At 36.9% G+C, this 25,426-nt stretch overlaps 2 protein-coding genes and 1 non-coding gene across 3 annotated transcripts; 1 reads left to right on the top strand and 2 right to left on the bottom strand.

Annotated features, from left to right (window-relative positions):
* Nucleotides 1-2,690: 2,690 nt before the first annotated feature.
* On the bottom strand, nt 2,691-7,517 carry LOC140752741 (dol-P-Glc:Glc(2)Man(9)GlcNAc(2)-PP-Dol alpha-1,2-glucosyltransferase). The gene is made up of 2 exons (XM_073087079.1): nt 7,331-7,517; nt 2,691-6,515 (listed from the first exon to the last, which is right to left on the bottom strand). The coding sequence occupies exon 2, from the start codon at nt 6,493-6,495 to the stop codon at nt 5,050-5,052; it is 1,446 nt and encodes a 481-aa protein (XP_072943180.1). The 5' UTR covers nt 6,496-6,515; nt 7,331-7,517; the 3' UTR covers nt 2,691-5,049.
* Nucleotides 7,518-7,998: 481 nt separating this feature from the next.
* LOC140752740 (uncharacterized) lies at nt 7,999-25,022 on the top strand. The gene is made up of 13 exons (XM_073087078.1): nt 7,999-8,278; nt 9,395-9,554; nt 10,386-11,827; nt 12,633-12,754; nt 13,684-13,820; nt 15,297-15,404; nt 15,672-15,786; nt 17,978-18,116; nt 18,735-18,894; nt 20,448-20,550; nt 21,283-21,408; nt 21,903-22,114; nt 23,592-25,022. Exons 1-13 carry the CDS (start codon nt 8,118-8,120, stop codon nt 24,939-24,941), a joined length of 4,335 nt encoding a protein of 1,444 aa, XP_072943179.1. The 5' UTR covers nt 7,999-8,117; the 3' UTR covers nt 24,942-25,022.
* Nucleotides 16,554-16,635, bottom strand: TRNAL-AAG (transfer RNA leucine (anticodon AAG)). Its single transcript has one exon. It is a non-coding gene; the product is annotated as a tRNA-Leu (tRNA).
* Nucleotides 25,023-25,426: the final 404 nt, after the last annotated feature.

Here is a 25,426-nt window from a genome sequence, read left to right as displayed (position 1 = left end):
TATTTTTTTCTTTTCCTGTTTGTGGCTCACAGGAAATCTCAATAAAAATAAAATAGTACAAAAAATGAAATATTATGTATAATTCATGTAAAATTATCAAAATATTTTACACATTCCGTACAGAAATGTATAATATTGTGTCGTGTGACGACTAAGCATTTAAAATTGTAATAAAATGTATTATTTATAATTTATGAATAAATTGTATATGTAAGAATTATTATTTTATCCCGTATAATTATGGATAACATTGGTGTCGACTAGATGTCTTTCAAACTATTTATTTAATAAACGTTATCTTTTTAAGTTACTTAGAAATAAATTTACAAAAATATTGCCCGAAGAAAGTATATGTGTTGATTATATGTTTATATTAGACTAATATTATCACGGAATTGAGACTTTTTAATATGTATCGGGTACGGTACGCGGTTTTAATTTTATTATTTTATGATTGCCAGTTGCATGGATCGTGGTCTCGGCAAAGTGGTGGTAGTTTCGCTGTGACTATCCATGCAACTCTTCGAAATATTGGCAAAAATACGCTTTGTACACCCACAACCCCACACTAGGAATCCCTGTATTATGTGTGCCATGAACACACAAACGCAAATACATAAATACCCAGACCCTAAACAGATTTAAATTCATTCAAATATCTGTGGTGGAGTGATTTTTAATCTGTGGTGCGGTGAGGCGCGGTGGGGTTCGCGGGAGAGATTGAGTTTTGGCGGGAATCCAATTGTCATAATTGTCAATTGTCATAGTTATAAAATATGTATGAAAATATGTCATCTTCCTCTAAATGTTTCTTTTATCGTGATACACTCAAGAAATATAGCTTTATAATCTGTCAGGCAGAGATCGAACCCGGAAAACTTTATCAATAATAATCAAAACCGCGTATCGAGAATACCCTTTATATATTAATAAATGTTTCATTCAAGATACAAAGTTCTTGCAACGAAGTTTTGTAGTATATCTTCCGTGTTGTAGCACTTTCAGTTCGTATATTTTTGAGGGAAGACTTTTTCCATTGGATTTTACATCATTACATCTCATTATGTAATTCGCTAATGTAGTTTGAAAGACATCAAATACTAATTTCGTTCAGCAGGTTCAGGTACAAGATCTTCCGATTTACATAGCCGTTAGATAAATTAATAGCAATTTTTATAGATTATTTTAATAATACTAGTAAATTAAGTAGGTTATAACGTCTGTTATAGTATTTTTCTATTTGACATTTTTAGTATAACATTATATAATTTATGTATCTATATTTTACAAACTCAACACATTACCGAATGTTCTTAGTAAAATAATTTTAGTTTTGAAAAAAACCACGCTAAAATCGCGCAAGGAAACTCGTAAGTCCTCGTAATTCCTGCCGATCCTGATGAGGAGAATGGGATAAAATTATTAATCGTGTATTGTCATCGGTTCTTGATAATTGTTCAATATTTTATTATTAATCGGACCTTTCAAAGTGGGTAAAAATCGAGTTTCAATTACATACATACAATATTATTATATAAAATAACATACAAATTTTAATAAAATATAACATTTATGACAAAAGTACAGTTATTTATAAAAAAAGTGGTTTAAGTGTCAAATAGAAAATTCTATAGATGACGTTAAAATAATAATAATAATGTAATGTAAATTTAAATTAATAATAATGTATAATTAAATTAGTTGTGTAATTAAGAGAAATATATTCTTATTTTTGTATATTTGGTCGCTAACAGAGCATTTTTATTTTGGACAATGTTTAAAAAATGTGTTAAAATTTAGAAAATGTGCATTGTGAGAACATAATAAAAAAATGTAATTTATTACCATTATAGAATCTATAGTTAATAATAATAATTTTACTTACTTTTGATACTTATTTTGTATTTTAGAAATTTGAAACTGTGTTATTGTTTTACAAAAACTGTGTTACCATCCGATTGTGTTATGAAATATTTGTGGAAATAAATTTTAAAAAAGTTTAAATTGATTTTTATCTTTCATTCGTTGTCACTTTTATTTTTAGTTAAATTTGACCCTTCAAACCAGAATACAGCAACGCTTTACTTTTTTTATATAATATAAGAGTAGCAGACGAGCATGCAGTCCACCTGATGGTAAGTGGCTACTGCCGCCCATGGACATCTGGAATCAACCCCAGATAGAATTAGATATTCCTACCTGAGGTCGGCCACAGATGCGCCGCTACCCCTAGGACTAAGCTGGAATGCCCCGGAAAAGTCTGTCTCCCTTACCACACCCTTCAAACCGGAACACAGCAGCGCCTAACACTGCTGTTATTAGGTAGAAATAGGTGTGGCGGTGGTGCCGCCGGAGTCGAACCACAAAGGGTTCTACCTTTAAAACTTTTTTATCTGCCAGAAATAGGTATAACATGGTGCCAACGTCGTACTACGAAGGGATAAACTTAAATAAAATCAAATTACCACACATCAAATATTTATTAAGTCACATTATGTTTTGAGTTGACAAAAGTATTTCTTCTACAATGGAGACAATTGAATTATTTTTATTTCTAAAGCGAGAAAATAGTCTGTAGTTCACTCTTTACATACATGCTGTTGAACAAGTCCTCATTTAGTGTACAGATATCGAACGTCACAGACACGTGTCGTGGCAGACAAAATGATAATATAATAATAATATAATATTTACCACGCTTTTATTACTTTGACCTGCATGTATGTATGTAACGGAATCTTTGAATTCGATTTTTACCCACCTTGAACGGTCAGTTTAATTAAAAATTTTGAACAATTATCAAGAACCGATGACAATACACGACTTTTAAAATTTTGTCCCATGGTCCTTATATCATGGGAGAATACTTTTGTCTGTCACGGTACGCGTCTGAAACGTTATATGTCTGTAGATCTAAATAAACCTTTAGTCACAGTTGAAAAAGTCTAATTCACATCGATAAGTCAAAATACACAACAGTTTTTATTTTTTTTTGCATCACAATATATTTACGATAGATATGAGCAATTATCTTCAATATAAAATAGATATATAAATCAACGAAAACTGGTGTTGGCACTTACAATTTATTTTATACATAAAAATATATTTCGATAAATAACAAACATCAATTTTAGCGAAATAAACACTTAAATAACAATGTCTTTTTTTGAAAACATTTTGGAAATTTAAAAAAATAGAAAAAAATAACAATTGCCTTGAATACAATAAGTTTTGATAATCGTAACAAACACACATTAGTAATAACTTATACTAAGATAAATATTTCTCTTACAAATATTAAAAAAAAAACCTATATTCTGTTATACAAAAGATATAAATATTACATACTGAAGAATACAAAATATTAGAATTTGTATATACGATACATATAAAAATAATAACACATTTATAACAGTACAGAAAAGTTGTTTTAAAAAAGCTTTTTTTAAGAAAACATTGATAGCGTGTTTCAGGAATGCCAACCAGCGCCATCTATTATCGTTTTGCGAAAACTCGAGATTCAATAGATGTCGCCACTAGAAGTTTTAACTTAGATATAAAAATGAAAATTCTTAGTCCACTTAATAATTTATTATTAATAATTAAATATAGTTGAAAAATAGTATTAAGTACCGTAGTCTTTAGATGAGGTTAAACTTATTATTACTAATGTATTTTATATAATATGTTGCTAAAATTATACTTAGAATGTAGAAAAAAATAGTCATTTCTGAAAATTAACAAATACCCATATCATATGTTTTTTAGAAATAATATTTAATGAAAAACATGAAAAAAAAATATATAAGTCGTTTTAAAAAACATTAGTCAAGAAATTAAACTTTACGTATTTCTGAATGTCGCCAAAGAAAGAAAGAAAAGAGCAGAAGAAAACAAAGAAACAAAAAATGGAACGAATAAATAAATGTCTTTCATCATAATATTTCCAAAATTTAATTGTCTTTTAAACAGTGGAATTAATTTTGATGTAACTTTTAGAATAAATTAATGCAATATCCTTAACAGAATTAAACTAAAAAAGCTATATAATACGGATTCTATCCTAAAAAACTACCTATTATTTACAAGTTACCTAAAATAAGCATACATTTTCGAAAAAAAACTCAAAAATACATATTTACAAGGACAGTCCCAAAATTCTAATATCAAAAGTATATTTTTGAAAAAGTTTAGTAAAAGATGTTTTTTTTTGTTTTTAAAATTCAGATTTAGGTCAAAAAGGATAGTTTTAGCCTCTGAAATAATATATTGAAGTGGCCAAAATTCGTATTTATATCTGTATTTAGTTAGTTAAAGTAGAATACCATGCAGTCCACCTGATGGTAGATACTGTCGTATGGACATCTGTAACTCCATACAGAGCAGGTTCCACCTGAAGCCGATCACACGTCACTCCTGAGCACTAAGCCGCTCGCCTCATATGTAAGTCAGCGCTTCAATGTATTCTTCGAGACTTTTTCAAGAAATTAATAGTATTTTGTGTCTAAACATATTTATTTTATAACATTTAGATTGATAAAATCTTACATCTATACATCGACTAGTAACATTTACTTCAAAATTCTACGGAATAACGTTTGAATGTACTATGAAGAATAGTTCTGTCATTAGTGAAGTGTCACGTGGTCACGTGACAGTACTGAGCCGTGACGTCACTCAGCTGCTAAGTTAGGTGTGACAGGTAATATGACAATTTGAGAAAAAAGTATGATTTAAGCCTTTATAAGGGCCTTTAGAAGCGCTGTCACTTTTTTAAGGTATGAAATTCTTTCATAAGGCAATAATATTGTGTTAAAAAAATGATAAAACTATCAAATGAAATGAGTGACGTCACAAAGAGGGGGGGTCACCAGAAGAGCGGAGGAGTGACCACAAGGGAGGGGGTAGAGACCAGAAGAAGAGGGAGGAGTGACAACAAGAAGGGGGAAGGAGTGACCAGAAGGGGAAGGGGAGTTGATAGTTGAAAATCATCAAAATCCGTAAGACTCGCCTAATAAACCATCTTAAAAGTACAGGTCATTCATTTTACCATATTATTCTTTGTGGTTCTTCAAATTCCTCCCATTTAACTTCTTTGGTGAAGAAAATGGTGAATGTGGCTACATTGATGGCCATATACCAAAGGAACTCACATATTATTAGCCAGTTAGGTGACTTCGGGAACCTCAATCTGGCCACAAAGTAGGGTACAATGAAATACCTTATTTCAAGTAGGCGTTGGAGCGCTGTTCCCAACATAAGAGATGGGTAGTACGCTAGTAGAAACGATATGCAGTTTTGAGTTCTCAGAGTATCCAACAGACTGAATGTTAGGAAAACGTAGACCGGTATAGTTAGGTACGGTGCCGCGGGGTACCTACCGAACCAACGATTCCAAATATAGAACGTGTAGTGCCGGTTATCCGCTAGAAGGTACGGATGGGCCACCGTATTGAAGTGTACACATATGGCAGAAGTCACTGCGAGTTCGAGCGCAACTAATTTATTCTGGAGCATAAATTTCATCGTGGACTTAAACCGTGCCAGCACGAATGGCAGCCCAAAGAATCCGTAGAACAGTAGGAAATATAGCGATTGGGGTGAGTTCAGTGTCATGGTATGGGCTGATTTATCTCCGACCACTATCGAACCATTGTACAAGACAAACAGACCAAACGCTAAAACGGGAACGAACAAGACCATACAGTGCTGTAAGTCTGTGAGGAGTTCTTCATTGTGGATCATGCTCTTGTATAATCTATCGAACGGCATTGAGAATACATGGTAGCCATCCTCATAATCATAGGTACGTTTCAATGCCGACCGGTCCAAAACGTGATACATGCTCGAATTCTTCTTAATACTCTTATTATGCTCTATCTTAACGTTCCCATACACCCTGGACGCTTTAAGGGCAATCTCGCATAGTTTTTGCGAGAAAAACATTAAAATCCATATAGCGTTAGTCTGCCTGCACCCGATGCTGGCTAGACCAAAGATCAGTATCATTATTCGGTAACGTTTGATTGCAGCGATCGTGAAAACTAAGAGACACATCAGAGATAACACATCGGTATAGAAAACATGCGCAAAGAAGTATAGCGGAGGTAGTAAGACCATGTTCAAAGCTTGTAACGTCAGATTGAATCGACTGCAGCTGTGTCCGTACACGATGTTCAGGATTATGTATATGAGCCCCATATTAATTCCGGAGATGACTAGATTGAAGAATCTCAGGTTATAAGTGGTACAAGGTAGGATAGGGCTCACAAACTTCGCAGCAGCCAAATACAATCCTGGTAGAGTTGTGATCTTCGGGTCCCATACATCAAACTGTCCGTTGCAATAGGCCTGAGCTTGTGGTATATGAAACTTCTCGTCGATGACAACCTTCAGGGTATTGTAGACTTTGTCGAACACAGGTATGGAGCAACCCATGTATAAACCAATCATGGCATATATAAAAATGTGATTGCGTGATAACAAATCCATTGTTGATTCTTTTCGATGATCTGAAAAGATAATATAATTTTCTTTTATAATATAGGAGTGGCAGATGAGTATGCAGTCCACATGTTGGTAAGTGGCTACTGCCGATCTGTAATAACCCCAGATAGGATTAATATTGCTACTTGAGGTCGACCACACTTGTGCCGCCACCCCTGAGGAGTAAGCTGGAATGCGTCTGAAAAGTATGTCTCCCTTACCACACCCTTCAAAACAGAAACGAGCAGCGCTTAACACTGCTGTTATAACAGAAATAGATGTGGCGGTGGTGCAATCGGAATCAAACCACAAAGAGCAGAAAACAGCAATGCTATAATATGCTGTTATAATAGAAAAAGGTGTGGCGGTGGTACCACCAGAGTCGAACCACAAAGCGTTTTACTACCTTTAAAATTAGCTACCGTCGTCAACCCACTACTCCCACTGCTGGGAACGGGTCTCTTCTAAGAGTGAGAGGCTTAGGCTACAGTCCACTGCACTGGACATGTGGGTAACCTTCATGAGGTTAGGTTCCTGGTCAGCTTACTTGATATCTTAATAATTACAATATATTTCTATTCTGGAATTATGTACGCTAATTTCGTGGTATCTATGACACTGAGAACCCTAACAATCAGCTGAATATATAACATATTTGGCGTTCTTTAGTCTTACTTAGTCTTCAGGAGTACCCATGGTCTAAGTTTGAACTTGAATTTTAATAGTCTTCTTTTTCAATCGTAACATCAAGCCAGTTATATGCTTATTTATCTCTAATATATAAAAAATACAATATTGATTTTAATGTTATCTATTGAAAATGGAGGCAAAAAGGACTTACCGATATTGTAGAATATTCAACCAATATATCACATCACCACTTCATAATAATGTAATTTCAGCGTTTGCACATTTATAAAACACAATATTTTCGATTATTTCTTAAGAAAACGCGAAATTCACAGGTAGCCGGCTGTGTTTTTTATGTTTTTTCTGTTATCTATGACAGAGTGCATGTCGATGGCATACTGCATTATTGATCCATCTGGGATTCGCCATAGATATAAAATTTTATCAGTTAACTCGAAAAATAATTATTTTCTTATATCTACATTATAATGGTAAATAAGGAGTCATTTTACTATTTTTACATAATATTCTTTATAAAATGAATTTATTTTTACAAAAATTCATATCATTTTACTTATTTTATGCTACGTTGATGAATCAACAAAACGTAAACGTCGTTTCATTTAACGCAAAGTGTTGTCTTATGTTAAAATAAAGAATATTTTTAATATATAATATCTTTCAATATGACTGTTAATATTAATAAACATCTATTTCTAAATATTTGTTTAAAGCTTTATACATTCATTTTTGAAAGTAACATATTTTCTTTAATGATTTCTAAATGATTAGGATGAATGTCTGTCGTTTACAAGTTACGAATAATATTAGTTACTTTAAAAAAAGTTATAGATTGACACTATTGACAACTTACTTACAAACGGTCGAAGAATTTGAAAATAGTTTGCTATCAATGAATGTTGATTGTGAAATTTGGTTAATTATTATATTGAATATTGTATGTTTTTAATGAATAACTGCGTTTGTGAGTGATTAAGATGGATGCGAACGGTTTCATAGCGAAACTGAAAGCAGGTAGCTCTGAAAAAGACGTTATAAATTTGGATAAAGTTTTCGAAGATTACCAAACTATTTTATCAGCATTGCCTAAAAAGGACAAGGGTACGTTCGCTTTGAACGCCCTTTGCGTATTATGCAGGTATATATAAAGTCTTATTATTTAAAAATACAAATATTCAACAGTATAACTCTTTATTTTCAAAACAAAATGATTTTACGAGCATCTCTACCAATTTGCATTCTATATTATAATAGTAGCCAAAGAGCCTATAGCCCACCTGATGGTAATGGATGGTAGAATCCTCTGTGGTCCGATTCCGGAGCAAGCACCTATTTATGCCTAATAAAAGCAGCGTTAAGCGCTGTTGTGTTCTGCTTTGGCGGGTATGGTAAGGGAGTCATACCTATCCGAGGCGTTTCAACTTAGTTCTAAGTATTTTTTAAAGGTGGTAGAACTCTTTGTGGTTCGACTTCGGCGGCACCACCGCCACACCTATTTCTACCTAATAACAGCAGTGTTAGGCGCTGCTGTGTTCCGGTTTGAAGGGTGTGGTAAGGGAGACAGACTTTTCCGAAGCGTTCCAGCTTAGTCCTCAGGGGTAGCGGCGCATCTGTGGCCGACCTCAGGTAGGAATATCTAATCCTATCTGGGGTTGACTACAGATGTCCATGGGCGGCAGTAGCCATCAGGTGGACTGCACGCTCGTCTGCTACTCCTAATAAAAAAGTAGCAACTCGTGAGGCCCACCTCAGGTAGGAATCTAGTCCTATGTAGAATTAATTACCCTTGTTCTTGGACAGCAGTGGCCATACCACCAGATGGACTGCATGCTCGTTTATTCCTTCTACATTATATAAAATCACTACCATATAGATAGAGACTTATATCCAACAGTGTACAACTTCAGGTACAACTTGACACATGAAGTTAGTCGCAGATGTCCATAGGTAACAGTGACCTCCATGAGTTGATCTGTATACTTGTTAACTACTTCATTAATTCAAAGTTCCCAATTCCTATAATGGCCTCAATCTTATATATAAAATTCTCGTGTCACAATGTTAGTTACCGTACTCCTCCGAAACAGCTTTACCGATTTTCACCGAATTTTGTATGCATATTCAGTAGGTCTGAGAATCGGCTACTATCTATTTTTCATACCCCTAAGTGATAAGTTGTTTACCCTTACCATTTAAAAACAGGTCAGCTAGTAACAATATATCTATAAATCTAGATAATTTTGTTTTCTTGCAGGAATCTCGACAAAGTACCCCAATGGCGTAGCGGTGTGGACAACAAGGCCCTCCTGGTTCTAAGCATAGAGTGTGTGAGAGGGACAAGAAATATGGAAAAGGGAGACAGAGTCAAAACGTTGGCTTGTATCTACCATATACACAGGCATGTTGTTAAACAGGTAAGATCCGTGCCAACCTTCTAGTCCGCTCTGAAGTTGTTGCGCGCAGGTGTAATCAGAGAGCTAATGTGGTCAAACACAACTATAAGCTATGACAAAAAAAGTGGAAAAAGAGCTCTCATACAAAGCCGGCGATGCATTGGCGACTCTGGTGTTGCGAATGTCCATAGGCGACGGTGACTGCTTTCCATCAGGTAGCACGTCTGCCTTATCGTTAGGTTAAACTATAAAAAAAAGCATATGCTCTGTAGCAACAATAAGGGAACACTAATGACGTTAAGATGCTCAAAATGTAAAAGTAATAAACAAGCAGGCTCTTTGGTAAGTGGCTACTGCCGTATGGACATCTGTAATCAAACCAGATTAGGTTTCTACCTGAGGTCCGCCACAGGTGAATAACTCTGAGAACTAAGATGAAATACCTCAGAATAGTATGGAATACCTCCTTTACCACTTCCTACAAACCAGAATGATGCGCTTAACACTGCTGTTATTAAAGAAATAGGTTTTTTTATAATACATATACTAGCTGACCCGGCAAACGTTGTGTTGCCATATAAATAAAAAAATGTTAAGGGTGAACAACCCTTATCACTTAGGAGTATGAAAAATAGATAGTAGCTGATTGTCAGACCTACTGAATATGCGTATAAAATTTGGTGATAATTGGTAAAGCCGTTTCGGGGGAGTACTGTAACTAACATTGTGACACGAGAATTTTACACCAAAAATAGTTCTACCACTGTGTTTGCTATTGTTGAGAGTTAATTAAAAAATATGAAAATTGTGTATGATTGAATTACATATAAATTTTGGATTTTGAATTTTCAGAATTCACCCACACCACCGGAGTTAGTACTGAAATTCTCGTACATGCCGTTTGAGTGTGACGATAGTGCCTTACTCACCGACTATTATAAGACTTACTGGAGTATTATTGCGGATAGATTGACATATATCGAAAGATTAAAAGCTAACCGAGTGAACGTTGCCAAATTATTACCTAAGTTAACCGAAGATTTGATTAGAGTTGTAAAAATATATGATACTGTACCTTTTTGTGGCAATCTTCTTGTGTTTGTCGTGAAGAAATTGTTTTTTATATTCAACGATTCTGCTAAAAAGTTGAATGATATCTTCGAGAGAATATTCAATGAAATATCAAAGGATGTAGAAGGATTTAAGAATGTAACGGAGAAGGAATCATTGGATCTCTACACAAAGTTTAACGAATGTTTTGTTGTTGTAACGGAAAATGCTTTGAAGGTTAATTTTAAAACATCTCTTGATGGTATTGTTAGATGTTGTATTAAGGTACTCGGTCATTCGTCAGACATCTTCCATTGTTTGCAAACATTTCTCTTGAACGGTTTTTGCTGTATTTTCAACAGTAACGATCAGGATTATGTTGCAACGATCTTGAAAAACTTAATCATCAGTTGTGAGACGTCTGAAAAATTGGGTTATAAGACAGTCACATACGCAACATATCCGTTCCTTAATCAATATTTGAAGATGTTCATAGAAAATGGACTCGATAAAGTATGGAATGTTGATACACAAACGAATTGTTTGAAATTTATGCTGTTGCTGATGAGAAAATTGGGTAAAACAACACAGTTATTGAAATGCGAGAACTGTTCAGTAAGGAGTGGCTTACACGACGCTCTGCGTCTGTCTTTTCTTGCCAAAAATGTTATATCCGCTGCGGTTAATCAGAAAATTGATTTAAAAATTATTCTGTCGTGTTACAACAAAGTAATTGAGCATCAGTACGTGATACTTTACGAATTGAGGGCGTTAGGTTGCTCAAACTTCGACAAATGCTTCAGGAAACTGCAAACAGACGTACATAACACAGCGATTAATTTAAATAAAGCTCAACATTACGAATATTCGATCAAAACTTTCGATGTGTACTTGAAGAATGAAGTTAAGAACGCTAAATCGGTGACAGAATTGAAGAATATCAGCCGAGGGTTGTACAATAAGAGTATATGCGAATTAGATAGTAAATTACATGAGCAAGCATTGTATGATGCGTATTTAAGCTTGGTTCTTAGCGACGCAGAACCGAGCACGGAGAAGTATATGAGCTTAGTCATGGATATTAAGGCGAAGATGCTGAAAATCGGGGCAGATGATGACAGAAGTGGTCTAGATGAGAATCAAGATGACTATCAAATGATGACAGTTTTAAACGTAATGAAAAATTTATTGGAAAAAAATACGTATGGAGATTTGACAAAATTTGTGCAGAATTTGAAATTTAGGTGAGTAGCTTGTTGCTCATTATCCCACTGCTGGGAAGGGGTTCAGAGTATGGGATTAGACCATAGTCCACTTCTGACCAATTTCCTTTATAATATAACCAGCTGACCCGGCAAACTGTACCACCTCAAAATCTATTTATCGAATATATTTCATATAAAATATAGCCTATGTTACTCGTGGATAATGTAGCTTTCGAATGGTGAAAGAATTTTTAAAATCGGTCCAGTAGTTTTTGAGCCTATTCATTACAATCAAACAAACAAAGTTTTCCTCTTTATAATATTAGTATAGACAAGTGAAAATGGAAAAAGTGTGGATCGTTTTTCGAAAACTGATAAATGGAGCACCCCACACTTTTTTCACAATTATACTATTTACTGTTCCTTAACTGATTCCTAGATTGAACATTATTTTATACTTTTTAGTTGATTTTATCGTAAAAGTGTGATTTTTAGTTTTTTTAACTGTATTTATTTTAATAATATAGGAGTAGCAGACGAGCATGCTGTATCTGATGTTAAGTAGCTACTGCTACCCATGGACATTTGTAACCAATCCCAGATAGGATTAGATATTCCTACCTGAGGTCGGCCACAGATGCGCCGCTAGCCCTGAGGACACAGCTGGAACGCCTCGGATAATCTCATACCACACTTCAAACCAACACAGCAGCGCTACACTGCTGTTATAACAGAAACAGGTGTGACGGTGGTGCCGGAGTCTAACTACAGAGGGTTCTATTTCCTTATAAGATGTGTGTGTAGATTTAAATTTAAGCTAATTATAAACTATTTTCTATTTCAGTAAACTATTGCAACATGAATTTCAAATGTATGCCAAGTTATGGCCATCAATAGTACCCATAGCCGGAATATGGAGATCCTTAAATGATATGGTGAAAGAAAAACATAATGATTGGTTGCCCGGTAAGTTATTTTCAAAATATTTATAATGAACTTGAAGGTTGTAGAACTCTATGTGGATCGACTTAGGCACCACCGTCACACCTCTTTCTGTTGTAACAGCAGTGGCGCTGCTGTGTGAGTTTGAAGTGTGGTAAGAACATACTTAGAGGTGTCCCAGCTTAGTCCTCAGGGGCATCGGCGCCTCTGTGGGGGATCTCAGGTAGGAATTTAATCCTATCCGGAGTTGATTACGGATGTTGATGGGCAGCGGCAGTCATTTACCATCAGGTAGACTCCATGCTTACCTTTGAAATATATGTTTTTTGCGCATTGATAGACTTTTAGGAACTTTTTTTGTATGCAGGTTTCTTTACAATGTTTTCCTTTCCTCTGAAAGCAAATTATAATTAATCCTTCTTAATATTATAAACCCGAAAGTAACTCTGTCTGTCTGTCTGGTTATCTCGTCTTGACGCCTAAACCACTGAACCGATTTCAATGAAATTTTGTACAAAGATAGTCTGAGACCCGAGAACGGACATAGGATAGTTTTTATCCCGGAAATCCCACGGGAACTAGGGATGGCGATCTAAGATCGATTAATCGGAGAATCGATCTTTTGGACCAAAAAAATCGATTGTTTTAATCGATATTAGTAAGGATTTAATCGTAAACTATGCATTTGAGCAAAGTTGTTGTCCATGAGCCCACGAAGGTTTCAGAGTTGGTACGATCACTTTTCGCCAGATGGCGCCACTGTCGTTCCAATGAAGGTACGAATTTTCAGTTTTATGTATGTTAGTATGTCATATTATTTTCTTTTAAACCCGGGCGAAGCCGCGGGCAAAAACTAGTTTTTAATATGTCTGGGATTCGAACCTTGGACCCACGATTAAGTTGCCTAGTTTAATAAGAATTACCGTGTTAATAATGATTTATGTATATTTCAGTTTTAGAAGACAGAGACGTGCTATTAAAGATGTTATATGAAATAGTAATAGAAACTCCATCGGTGGTTCGGTCTATACATACTGAGTACTATAAGGAAATTATTTTAGGATTGGTCGAAGATCTAGAGGAGAAATCGGTATGTTAAAGAAATTATTCAAATTCAATTTTTTCTTTTTTTTTTATGATATAGGAGTAGCAGACGAGCATGCTCCACCTGATGGTTAGCTACTGAACATATGAACGTCTGTAATCAATCCCAGATAGGATTAGATATTCCGTCCTGAAAACGGCCAGAAGCGCCTCTACCCCTGAGGACTAAGTTGGAAGGTGGTAGAAACCTTTGTAGTTCGATTCCTGCGGCACCACCGTCACACCTATTTCTGTTATAATAGCAGTGTTAAGCGCTGCTGTGTTCCGGTTTGAAGGGTGTGGTAAGGGAGACATCCTTTTCCGAGGCGTTCCAGCTTAGTCCTCAGGGGTAGCGGCGCATGTGTCCGACCTCAGATGGGAATCTTTTCCTATCTGGGGTTGATTACAGATGCCCATACAGCAGTAGCCACTCACCATGAAGTCGACTACATGCTTGTCTGCTACTTCTATACTTAAAAAAAATCGGTTGTCTGTAAAGTCGGTTTACTGACGATAGTTGAACGTGACAACGTCATAAGAAAATACTGATGGAATGGTTGCATTTTACAAAAGAAACATTCAATTTTATTGTTTGATAGATATTTTGTATGGATATAGAGAAGGAGGTAAATGGATATCACAATGGAATTGATCAAGTTACATTTATTTGTACGCGTAAATACAATTATGTCAATTTTTATGTCGAACGCTGCCGAACGCGGAGGCCGATTGTGCCTCTTTGTCGCACGTTCCGCGCTCTCGCTTGCACTTCAAGCCTTAAATGGAACGCCTCAGAGCGAGGGAACGCCGCATGAGTCATGTTTCTTGGTGCGTGCAGCCGGCTCCATCGAATTATAAGACGTTGTCACGTAAAAAAGAAAACTAATCTATAGTCTGATTCATAATTAGGTGTCCAAAATGTAAACAAAGAAATGTCACTGTTAAAATTAACAAGAAACCAAAATTTTAACAAACTCAACAAAAAACTTTAAACTTAAACAACTATACACAATTTAACAAATGCGCGATGAAAACGAGACAATATTAGAGTGCGATCACAGTCACGAAAATGAATAACATCAGCTACGAAACTTAAAAATGACGGCACCAGAAATGCTTTGGATTCCGATTGTGTTACCATTATTACATTTTAATTTTCTACCAACCTTTTTTTTATTATTATTACTGTATGGAACGAAATTGAGATAATATAAATATTAGAAAATGTGAATTAATCTTAATTTATTTTGATTATCATTTTATTATTGTTTTATTACTTTAATATCATCAAAAATAAGAAACTACCATTTGAAACAAATTTTCTTGACATGTCAACACCTTTGTTTACATTTTGGACACCTAATTATGAATCAGACTATAGTTGAGTTTAGCGCCATTCGTGTTTTAGTAAAATTAATTCTTGTTTTAGTTTGTTCTTTATTTCACAAATATTATTGTTTCTGAGTTTTTTATATTGTTGTAGGCACGGAGTTTTGAAGAGGATGTTGTTCTGGCAACTTTATTGTGCCTCAAAACGGAGTATGACTTAACGGAAGCCAGTGAGAAGTATGGATGGAAGACAACGGAACATGTAAGTCATTGTAAGCCAAAATGAGATTGTTTTTTATTATTTAGGAGTAGCAGACGAGCATGCAGTCCGCCTGATGGTAAGCTACTGCCATATGGACATCAATAATCAACCCCAGATAGGATTAGATATTCCTACATGAGAACGGCCACATTTGCGCGGCTACCTTTGAGGACTAAGCTGGAACGCCTCGGAAAAGTATATCTCTCTTACCGTGATTTTAGCGTGTTTTTTAGTTTTTAAACTATGTATAATTATTTATTTCAACAGACGGTAGATCCAGATTTGGGGCAAGCCATCAGGACATTGCCACAAGAGCATCATTCCGTACAAGCTGCTATGAGGGCGACGGAAATATGGATCAAAGTCATACGGAATATAAAAAGTAAGTTTTATTACATAGTTTTAGATGTGTTTTTTATAATATAGGAGTAGCAGACGAGCATGCTCCTGATGGTAAGCTACTGCCGTATGGACATCTGTAATCAATCCCAGATAGCATTAGAGTCCTTTAGAGGTCGGCTACAGATACGCTTACTACTACGGACTAAGCTGGAACGACTCGGATAAGTATGTCTCTTACCACACTTCAAACCAGAACACAGCAGCGCTACACTGCTGTTGTATCAGAAACAGGTGTGACGGTGGTGCCGGAGTCGAACCACAGAAGGTTCTACCACCTTAAAATCTGTCTGTTAAACAGAGCCCGTTATTCATAATTATAATAATTAGCTATTCAAATATTAGAATTTGGAGAACTTCTGACTACAAGAAATTATAAAATTACAATCCTTGGCAGACAAAAATTCTAAAATGTAAATTAATATTCTAGTTAATGATAAACATAATTTTTTACACAAAAAAATATATTTATACTAGCTGATCCGGTAAACGTTGTTGTCATATAAACAAAAAAATGTTAAGGGTGAACAACCCGTACCACTTAGGGGTATGAAAAATAGATAGTAGCCGATTCTCAGACCTACTGAATATGCATATAAAATTTGGTGATGGGTAAAGCTGTTTCGGAGGAGAACGGTAACTAACATTGTGACACGAGAATTTTATATATGAGAAGATATAATCTACACATTAATAATGTTACTTCATGAAATTATTTTTTTTATTAAAAATATAATTATAAAAAGAAATTGGCAGCGGTGGGATTCGAACCCACGCCTCCGAAGAGACTGGTGCCTTAAACCAGCGCCTTAGACCGCTCGGCCACGCTACCACGAGGTTATGAGCCGAAATTAGGTATTAGTATATACAGGGGGAATTTTAACTGATTGTGGATGGTAATGTTTTAAATAATATATTAAAAATAAATGCCCTGCGGCCCAACGTAATTAGATATAACAGTTTAGTATACAGGGTGAATTTTTCAAACGGGCCTTCAGGGCTAAATGCGAAACAAGGATTAGCGAAAAATGGCGAAAGGAGTTACGAGGCCAATTTTAAGAAAGACTAAAACTGCATCATTACTTTTTTAAAATGACTTTTTCCCTAGCCGGGAATCGAACGAGTTCATTTTGAAAAAAAAATACATACCTCTATATTATTCGACTATCTGATAGTGTCGCTTATAAGGACCAAATTCTGGGAAGTAATGATAAATGACAAACTAAAGGAAATGCCTCAATTTTAAGAAAATACATACTTTTTCATATTAATTTGGTAGTTAATTTCCCGCCATTCATTAATTATAAATATTTCGCGTATTCCAACAAAATCGGCCTCGTAACTCCTTTGAGCATTTTTTGCTAATCCTTATAGTTTGAAACTTAGCCCTAAAGTCCCGTTTGAAAAATTCACCCTGTATATACCCTGTATACAGGGTGAATAGTCAAACATCGCGACGCGACTTGTTTCTATATTCGTAGCGGACTAGCAGTTTAGCGCGAACTATTTTTTTGTTTACGAGGGGGAACCTTCAAAAGGTACCCGACGACGTGGGAGCGACGCCGGGTTATGTGGGATTTTTACCGCACTAAAACTAAAACCGGAGTCCTCCAAGCGCGATGCCCCGATCGGGCTCTGCCCTGGGGGAGCAGATTTCGCTCTTCCCATACCATCTCGACGGGTCCTACGTAAACTGGTGCAAGTGCGTTTTCACAACTTTACAGTAGAGCGATTTGTATGTTCTAATGCGTGTAACTTTAATATTATTCAACGTACATAGTTCAAATTTTAAAATGGTATAATTGAATCCTTTTGAAAAAAAAAACTGCATTTTACGTGAATAATGTTAAAGTGACACGCATTAGCACATTCAAATCGCTCTACTGTAAAGTTGTGAAAACGCACTTGCACCAGTTTACGTAGGACCCGTCGATCTGGTGTTCACGACGGTATGCGACCACACATACCGTCGTCCTCCCCGGGGTAGCATACTGGGCGGTTCGAGCTCCCACTCTTGCCGCCCGCAACCCCGGAAGCCCCCTTTTAGTCACCTCTTACGACAGGCAGGGGATACCGTAGCCCTATTCTGATCCCGGTACTACAGGGACAAGCCTATCCTACTATACCTATCCGAACTATACTGATAATTAAAATTATGTTTTCTTTTGTTCTAGAAATTTCAATTCCTCTATTACATAACGCATTGAAAATCGCCCAGGTGACAGTGCAACATTTCTTGCATATGCAAGACATTGTGCATGGATTGCAGCTATCTAGCATATGCTGTGATATAGCCTTAACTGTGGGAGACAAGTGAGTAAATATATACATTTTTCTATTGAATCAGCAGACGAGCATGCAGTCCACCTGATGGTAAGCTACTACTGTAATCAATCTCAGATAGGATTAGAGTCCTATCTGACTAAGAGCCCTTTGTGGTTCGACTCCGGCGGCACCACCGTCACACCTGTTTCTGTTATAACAGCAGTGTAACGCTGCTGTGTTCTGGTTTGAAGTGTTCCAGTTTAGTCAGATGTAGCGGCGTATCTGTGGCCAATCTCAGGTAGGAATATCTAATCCTATCTGGGGTTGATTACAGAAGTCTATACGCCATTAGTTTACCATCTGGTGAAGCATGCTCGTCTGCTACTCCTATATTATAAAAAAAAGTCGCCACATCTATTTCAAAATAATTATGATTGATTTTTACCACGCTTTTATTAGCTTTACCTGTATGTATGTATGTAACGGAATCTTTGAACTCGATTTTTACCCACTTTGAACAGTCCGATTAATTTAAAATTTTGTACAATTATCAAGAACCGATGACAATACACGATTTTAATAATTTTGTCACATTTTTCTCGTCAGGATCGTAAATATAGCGATTTTAGCGTGGTATTTAGGTTAAAACTATATTTTTTTTTGCAGAGAATCGTATATAAGGAGCGCTGGTAATATTATAAGTTTTACGGACAGACGGAGTGATTATATTGATAATATGATTGCTACAGCGTCGAAGTTTGTAGCATCTCTGATGAAAAATGGTGCCAGTTTGGAGATATGCCTGATTTATATGTGTGATGTGGCGGTAAGTATATACTTTAAAAATATCTATCTTCTATCTAAATATATATAACTCAAAGGTGACTGACTGACATAGTGATCTATAAACGCACAGCCCAAACCACTGGACGGATCGGGCTTAAATTTGTCATGGAGGCAGATGTTATGACGTAGGCATCCGCTAAGAAAGGATTTCGATCAACTCTACTCCCAAGGGGATAAAATAGGGGATGAAAATATTACTTCGTAACGCGAGCGAAGCCGCGGACAAAAGCTCGTTATATATACAATTCTCGTGTCACAATGTTAGTTACCGTACTCCTCTGAAACGGCTTTACCGATTTTCGCCAAATGTTATATGCATATTCAGTAGGTCTGAGAATCGGCTACTATCTATTTTTCATACCCCTAAGTGATAAGGGTTGTTCACTCTTAACATTTTTTTATTTATATGGTAACAACGTTTGCCGGGTCAGCTAGTTAACTATATATTAATGTTTATCTAATATAATGTATGTAAGAAAACACACTGATATGTTTGAAGAAAATCGTAACCACCATAACTTTAATACTAGAAATAGAAATAAATAAGCAATTCCTAAACATAGATTATGTAAGGTGGCTAGATCTTTCATGGGTAACTGTATTCGCTACTACAATAAAATACCCGACCACATTTTGAATCTTACAGAAAAAAAGTTCAAACATGTCGTTAAACAAACGCTATATAAAAAAGCGTACTATAAACTAAATGATTATTTGTCTGACAAAATGGTGTGGTCTGAAGTAGCTCCAGCTCCACATGTACCATTAGGTTAAGTCGATTATTATAAAAATAATTATAGTTCAAAAAACTAAAAAACACGCTTTTATGATAAAATCAACTAAAAAGTAGAAAATAATTTTCAATCTAAGAATCAATTAAGGAACAGTAAATAGTATAATTGTGGAAAAAGTGTGGGGTGCTTTTCGAACTTGATAAGTGGAGCACCCCACACTTTTTGCAATAAGTATGCCAAATTTCGAGTTAATCCGACGTTTTGAAGGGGGTTAAAATCATGTTCAAAGATTCCGTTACATACTAACATACCAACATACCAACATACATACGTCTGAAGCTAATAAAAGCGTGTTAAAAATACAGCCGATTTCTATGTCACAACAAAGTAAAAAATAATTGCTCAATATTTCGTTGGATAACGACGTGAACAGCATGTCCAATATGAAACGCCGACTATGAACTATGTACTAAACCAACATTTATTTCAATTATTATTTACTTTGTAGTGACATAGAAGTCGGTTGTATTTTTTACCACGCTTTTATTAGCTTTTGTTGTATGTATGTATGTAACGGAATCTTTGAACTCGATTTTTACCCACTTTCAACGGTCCGATTAATTTAAAATGTTGAACAATTATCAAGAACCGATGCCGGTACACGATTTTAATAATTTCATCCCATTCTGTTGATCAGGATCGTCAGGAATCAGGATTAACGATTTTCCTTGTGCGATTTTAGCGTGGCTTTTAGTTTTTAAACTATAATTATTTTTATTAAAGTCTATGTATTTTTCAGATATACTACAATAAGATAGATCTAGTAGGTGTGGCGGCTAGGCTCGTGGCATTCGTTCAAACGCGAATCTTGGAGGCTTATAACAAACAATCTAATGTTAATCGTAAGTATAATATATCAACTAGTAGCACAGATTAATAAATAGTTATTTGCTAGTAGTACTCCAGGAGTGATAACCTAGTGGTTGAGAAACCTAGTAGCCTACTGGTAGTTTCTTGACTTTCAAAAAGTATTCTATATGAATCAATTTTGAATAAATGAGATTTGAATTTGAATTTGAAAAAAACTCGGCCTCTTGATCGAGGGGTCCGAGATTCAAATCCCAGGCACTTCTGATTTTTCAAATGTATGTGCGTATTAGAAGTTAGTTATCACTTGCTTAAACGGTGAAGGAAAACATCGTGAGGAAACCTGCATACCTAAGAAAACTTAAAAATAATAGATTTCAAAGATATGTGAAGTCTACGAATACGCACCTAATCCTCATTCTGAGAGACCCGTGCCCAGTAAGACAGTAATGAGTTGATGATGATGATATTTTTTTAATATAGGAATAGCAGACGAGCATACAATCCACCTGATGGTAAGCTACTGCCGTATGGACATCTGTAATCAACCCTAGTTAGAATTAGATATTCCTACCTAAGTCGGCAACAAGCGCCGCTACATCGGACTAAGCTGGAACGCCTCGGATAAGTATGTCTCTTACCACAATTCAAACTCACACAGCAGCGCTACACTGCTGTTATAACAGAAACAGGTGTGACGGTGGTGCTAACGTCGAACCACAAAGGGTTCTACCACGAATAATGATGATGATTTTATTTTCTTTCAGTGGATCTATCTATCGGGCGTCTAATGGAAGCGCAATTTGATTTATTAGAAGATAGATATTCCGTGCAAACTATATTGAGCTCTGTCAATAATATACAGAGACATTATATTGCTATCAGTACTAATGGTATGTATAAAAGTAGCTAGCTTTATTTTTTTTTTTCGAGGGGGAAACCTTCAAAAGGTACCCGGTGTCGTGGGAGCGACGTAGGGTTATGTGGGATTTTTACCGCACTAAAACCCCCCCAGTGGCAGTCATCAACGCTTGTTGGAGAACTCCGGGATCTCCGATGGAACACAACCGGAGTCCTCCAAGCGCGATGCCCAACGGGCTCTGCCCTGGGGGAGCGTTCGCTCCTCCCACACAATGTAGTGTTTGCGGCCACACCTTCCCGTGGTCTCTTACTGGACGGTTTGAGCTCCCACTCTACCCGCCCGCAACCCCGGAAGCCCCCTTTTAGTCTCCTCCTACGACAGGCAGGGGACACCGTAGCCCTATTCTGGTCCCGGAACTACTACACTCATCTACATTTTTTACTATCTCTCTCCCCTCTCCACACCGCACTTCTCCGCACTACAGCTTAAAAATTACTCATCTACATTTTTTTTTAAATCTCACAGGCACGACATACACAACCCGCCGGTTACACGCCACGCTACTGAAGTACCGCGCGGCGTCGTCCGGGAACCGCGCGGTGACCGCAGCGTTTACGCAGCGGCTGTACCGCCGCGCGCGGGCGGCCGCAGCTGCGACACTGCCGCGGGCCGCTGCGGTTACGCAGGCTGCGGTGTACGCTCGCATCGTCAATGTTAGCAATGTTGAGGATACGCAGGTGGGTTTGTGTTGACAGTAGAGGTATGGTTCAGGTAGGTATAGTCGCCAAACTGCTAGTCCGCTCTGAAGTTGCGAGCAGGTGTTATACAATTTGCTATGGTGACGCGATTCATTTCTATATTCAGAGCGGACTGGCAGTTTTACGCGGACTATACCACCACCACCATCAGGTGAAATATGCTCGTCTGCTACTCCTATATTACATAAAAATTATAGCAAATGATTGATAGCCGAAGCAGTATGGTTCGGGAGGTACCTCCGGTTGGCGTAAAACAGTCCTGTGAGAGACAGACAGCGGACGCTTAGTAATGGAGTTCCATTTTTACCTTTTGAGTACGGAATCCTAATAACGAGCATGCAGTCCACCTGATGGTAGATACTGTCGTATGGACATCTGTAACTCCACACAGAACAGGTTCCACCTGAAGCCGATCACACGTCACTCCTGAGCACTAAGCCGCTCGCCTCATATGTAAGTCAGTACACACCCGCAGGAGGTGGTAGAACCCTTTGTAGTTCGGCTCCGGCGGCATCACCGCCACACCTATTTCTACCTAATAACAGCAGTGTTAGGCGCTGCTGTGTTCCGGTTTGAAGGGTGTGGTAAGGGAGACAGACTTGTTGGAGACGTTCCAGCTTAGTCCTCAGGGGTAGCGGCGCATCTGTGGCCGACCTCAGGTAGGAATATAATAATAATAATAAACATTTATTGCCTTTGAAATACAAAAAAATACACATTACAGCTAACTTAAAATTAATACTAGGCAAAAGGAAGTGACTCAGCTTTTGCTGACAAGGATTGTAATCCTGTTCAGCGCTGATTTTCAGTCACCCCCTTCTCCCTATGGTGTTATGCGGGAGAAAAGGTCCCTGGTTCCCAACCATTTACTACTTTTATCTCTACATCGAAACTTAAAATAATAGAAACATATATTATGCAGAGAAATAGATATATGTGATAGACAAATAAAGTTACAAACATTTTACAAACTATGAACAAAACAAAAAAAAAATAATAACAATAACCCTTGCGTGAGTGCGTGAATGTAGATGTGTGAGTGTGTATGTCAGTGTATGTGTACGTGTGTGTGTGTGTGTATGTGTGTGTGTGTGTTATCAATACTTACTAAAATATGTCTTTAAATTTAAAAATTTATTGTAGGCAGGCTTCAAGTTTTCTGTTGCAAGTTGTTTCTTTAGCAATGCTGTTTTGTATTTTAATTTAAACGTATCCGTATTCAATAATATCTAATTCTATCTGTGGTTGATTACATCTGTCCATGGGCGGCAGTAGCCACTTACCATCAGGTGGAATACGTGCTCGTCTGCTACTCCTATATTATAATAAAAAAGAAAACAAAAAACACACACACACGCAGAGCTTCATGTGGAGGTGTGACGGTGGTACCTCCACGCGAATTCTAGACCAATAGGACTATAGTCGTATTAATAATAAAATATTATTTTGTTCACAGGTAAAGATAGATAACCGCCTGAAACATATCTTAGGCTTGCAACCGACTAACGAAACTCAACCGCACTGTCTCGGACCGCAGACTAACATAAAACACGAGGCGTTCACGCCTAAACCAGCACACATAGAGACTATGTTGGATAACATGATGAAAAGAACACAAATTAGTCCCTCAGTCCCGTGTATCACCATCCCAGCGTTCAAGTTACCAGATTTCGTTACACATAACCCAACATGCACATGTTACGCATGTGACATGCTGACGTGTGACGTCATCGCATGTGTGACATGTGGACTCGAGGCGGCGATGTTCTTCAGGGCGAAGGAATACGATATAGCTAGGAATTATTTTGAGGGGGCGTCGAAAGTGTTCGATTTGACTAGGTACAGGCTTGGGGATAAGTTACAACGGTTTGTGACTAGACATTTTGATGAGAATGTCCTGGATATTGTTGGTGAGGTGTACAGGAGGGAAATTAAGAGGATTGAAATTGATTTTTTAATAGAGGCGTCCCTTTTCGAGTTAGCGCAAGGTTTCTACGAGAGATCGGACGATTATGTAGTTAGGCTATACGAGCTTATGTCAGAGGTGACAGTCGATCTGTATTTAAAGAATGAGATCTACAATCTAATGGTAGCGTCAGCTCAACTTCGTCAGGTGGTTAAAACTCCCGAATTAGGCATAGAAATCGATTTTGACGCTCTCAAAATAAGTCCAAAAAATGTTGATGAACCAAAAACACCTGAAACCAAGTTCGTGCCAGTAAAGTCAGAAGTGAAGTTAGTGAGAGCAGAAGAACTGCCGAATGTTAAGCGCAAAGTGATAAAACTTAATCTAGACGATAATCCAGATGATGATGTGAAAATAAAACCGTCGAAGCCACATTTCAAAGTCCCCATACCGGTCACAAGTAAACCTATTTTCGAAAATGTCACCCCCCGACCGCGATTAAAACCGGATATCACAGTAACCGATATCGAAAACACCCCTAACACAGAATTCTTCACCCCCCAATCAACCCCTAATGAACTATTCTTCACCCCCATGTCAGTTAAAACGTACGGGAAAGTAGTAAAGAATCTAGAAGCGGAGTTCTCTACTCCGAAAAGTGTTAGAAGACCGTTAGTTGAAACTAAAAATGAGGGAAAAACGAAATCTGAAAGCAAAAAGGTTGCTGATGGCCCAAAAAAGACGGATCCCAAGGGGAAGGTGGAAAAAGGGTCAATTAAGACCCTAAGGGATAAAAGGACCCTAAAAAGAGCAACTAGTCCGGGAAAGTTGGGGAAAGAAGAGAAAACGGTCACTCGTTCTAGAAGAAGGAATCTTCTAGAGGATAATGCGAAAGTTTAAAGCTGTTAAATGTAATGATTTTCAAAAGTTATGTTCGTATGACAAATTATCACTTGCTTAAACGGTGAAGGAAAACATCGTGAGGAGTGTGAGTTTTAAGTCTCGAAAGGTATGTGAAGTCTACCAATACGCACTTGTCCAGCGCGGTGGACTATGGCCTAATTCTCATTCTGAGAGGAGACTCGTGCCCAGCAGTGGGACAGTAATGGGCTGATGATGATGAAGCGGCCTTAGCTCTCCCGGCTACGGGGCGTTTTAATATTTTAGAAAAATAATAAATCAAATCAAATCAATCAAATCAACTTTTTGAATGTCAATACAACTACCACCACTTCACAAGGTGTTTCGTTATGGAGAAGAAGCGGCGAAAGAAACTCCATAAATATTCTTAATAATGAAGTGCTGAATTTTTATTACAAAATTGACTTGCAATTGACAAATGTACTGTCAAAAGGCGAAACAACCAAGTTGAATACAGACGGTTA

Source organism: Epargyreus clarus, unplaced genomic scaffold (assembly GCF_041222505.1).
Source record: "Epargyreus clarus isolate Ecla_fem2 unplaced genomic scaffold, WU_Ecla_fem_2.2 ptg000025l, whole genome shotgun sequence".
NCBI lineage: Eukaryota > Metazoa > Arthropoda > Insecta > Lepidoptera > Hesperiidae > Epargyreus > Epargyreus clarus.
Note: the sequence above shows the minus strand (reverse complement) of the source record. Positions and strands in the feature narration are given on the sequence as shown.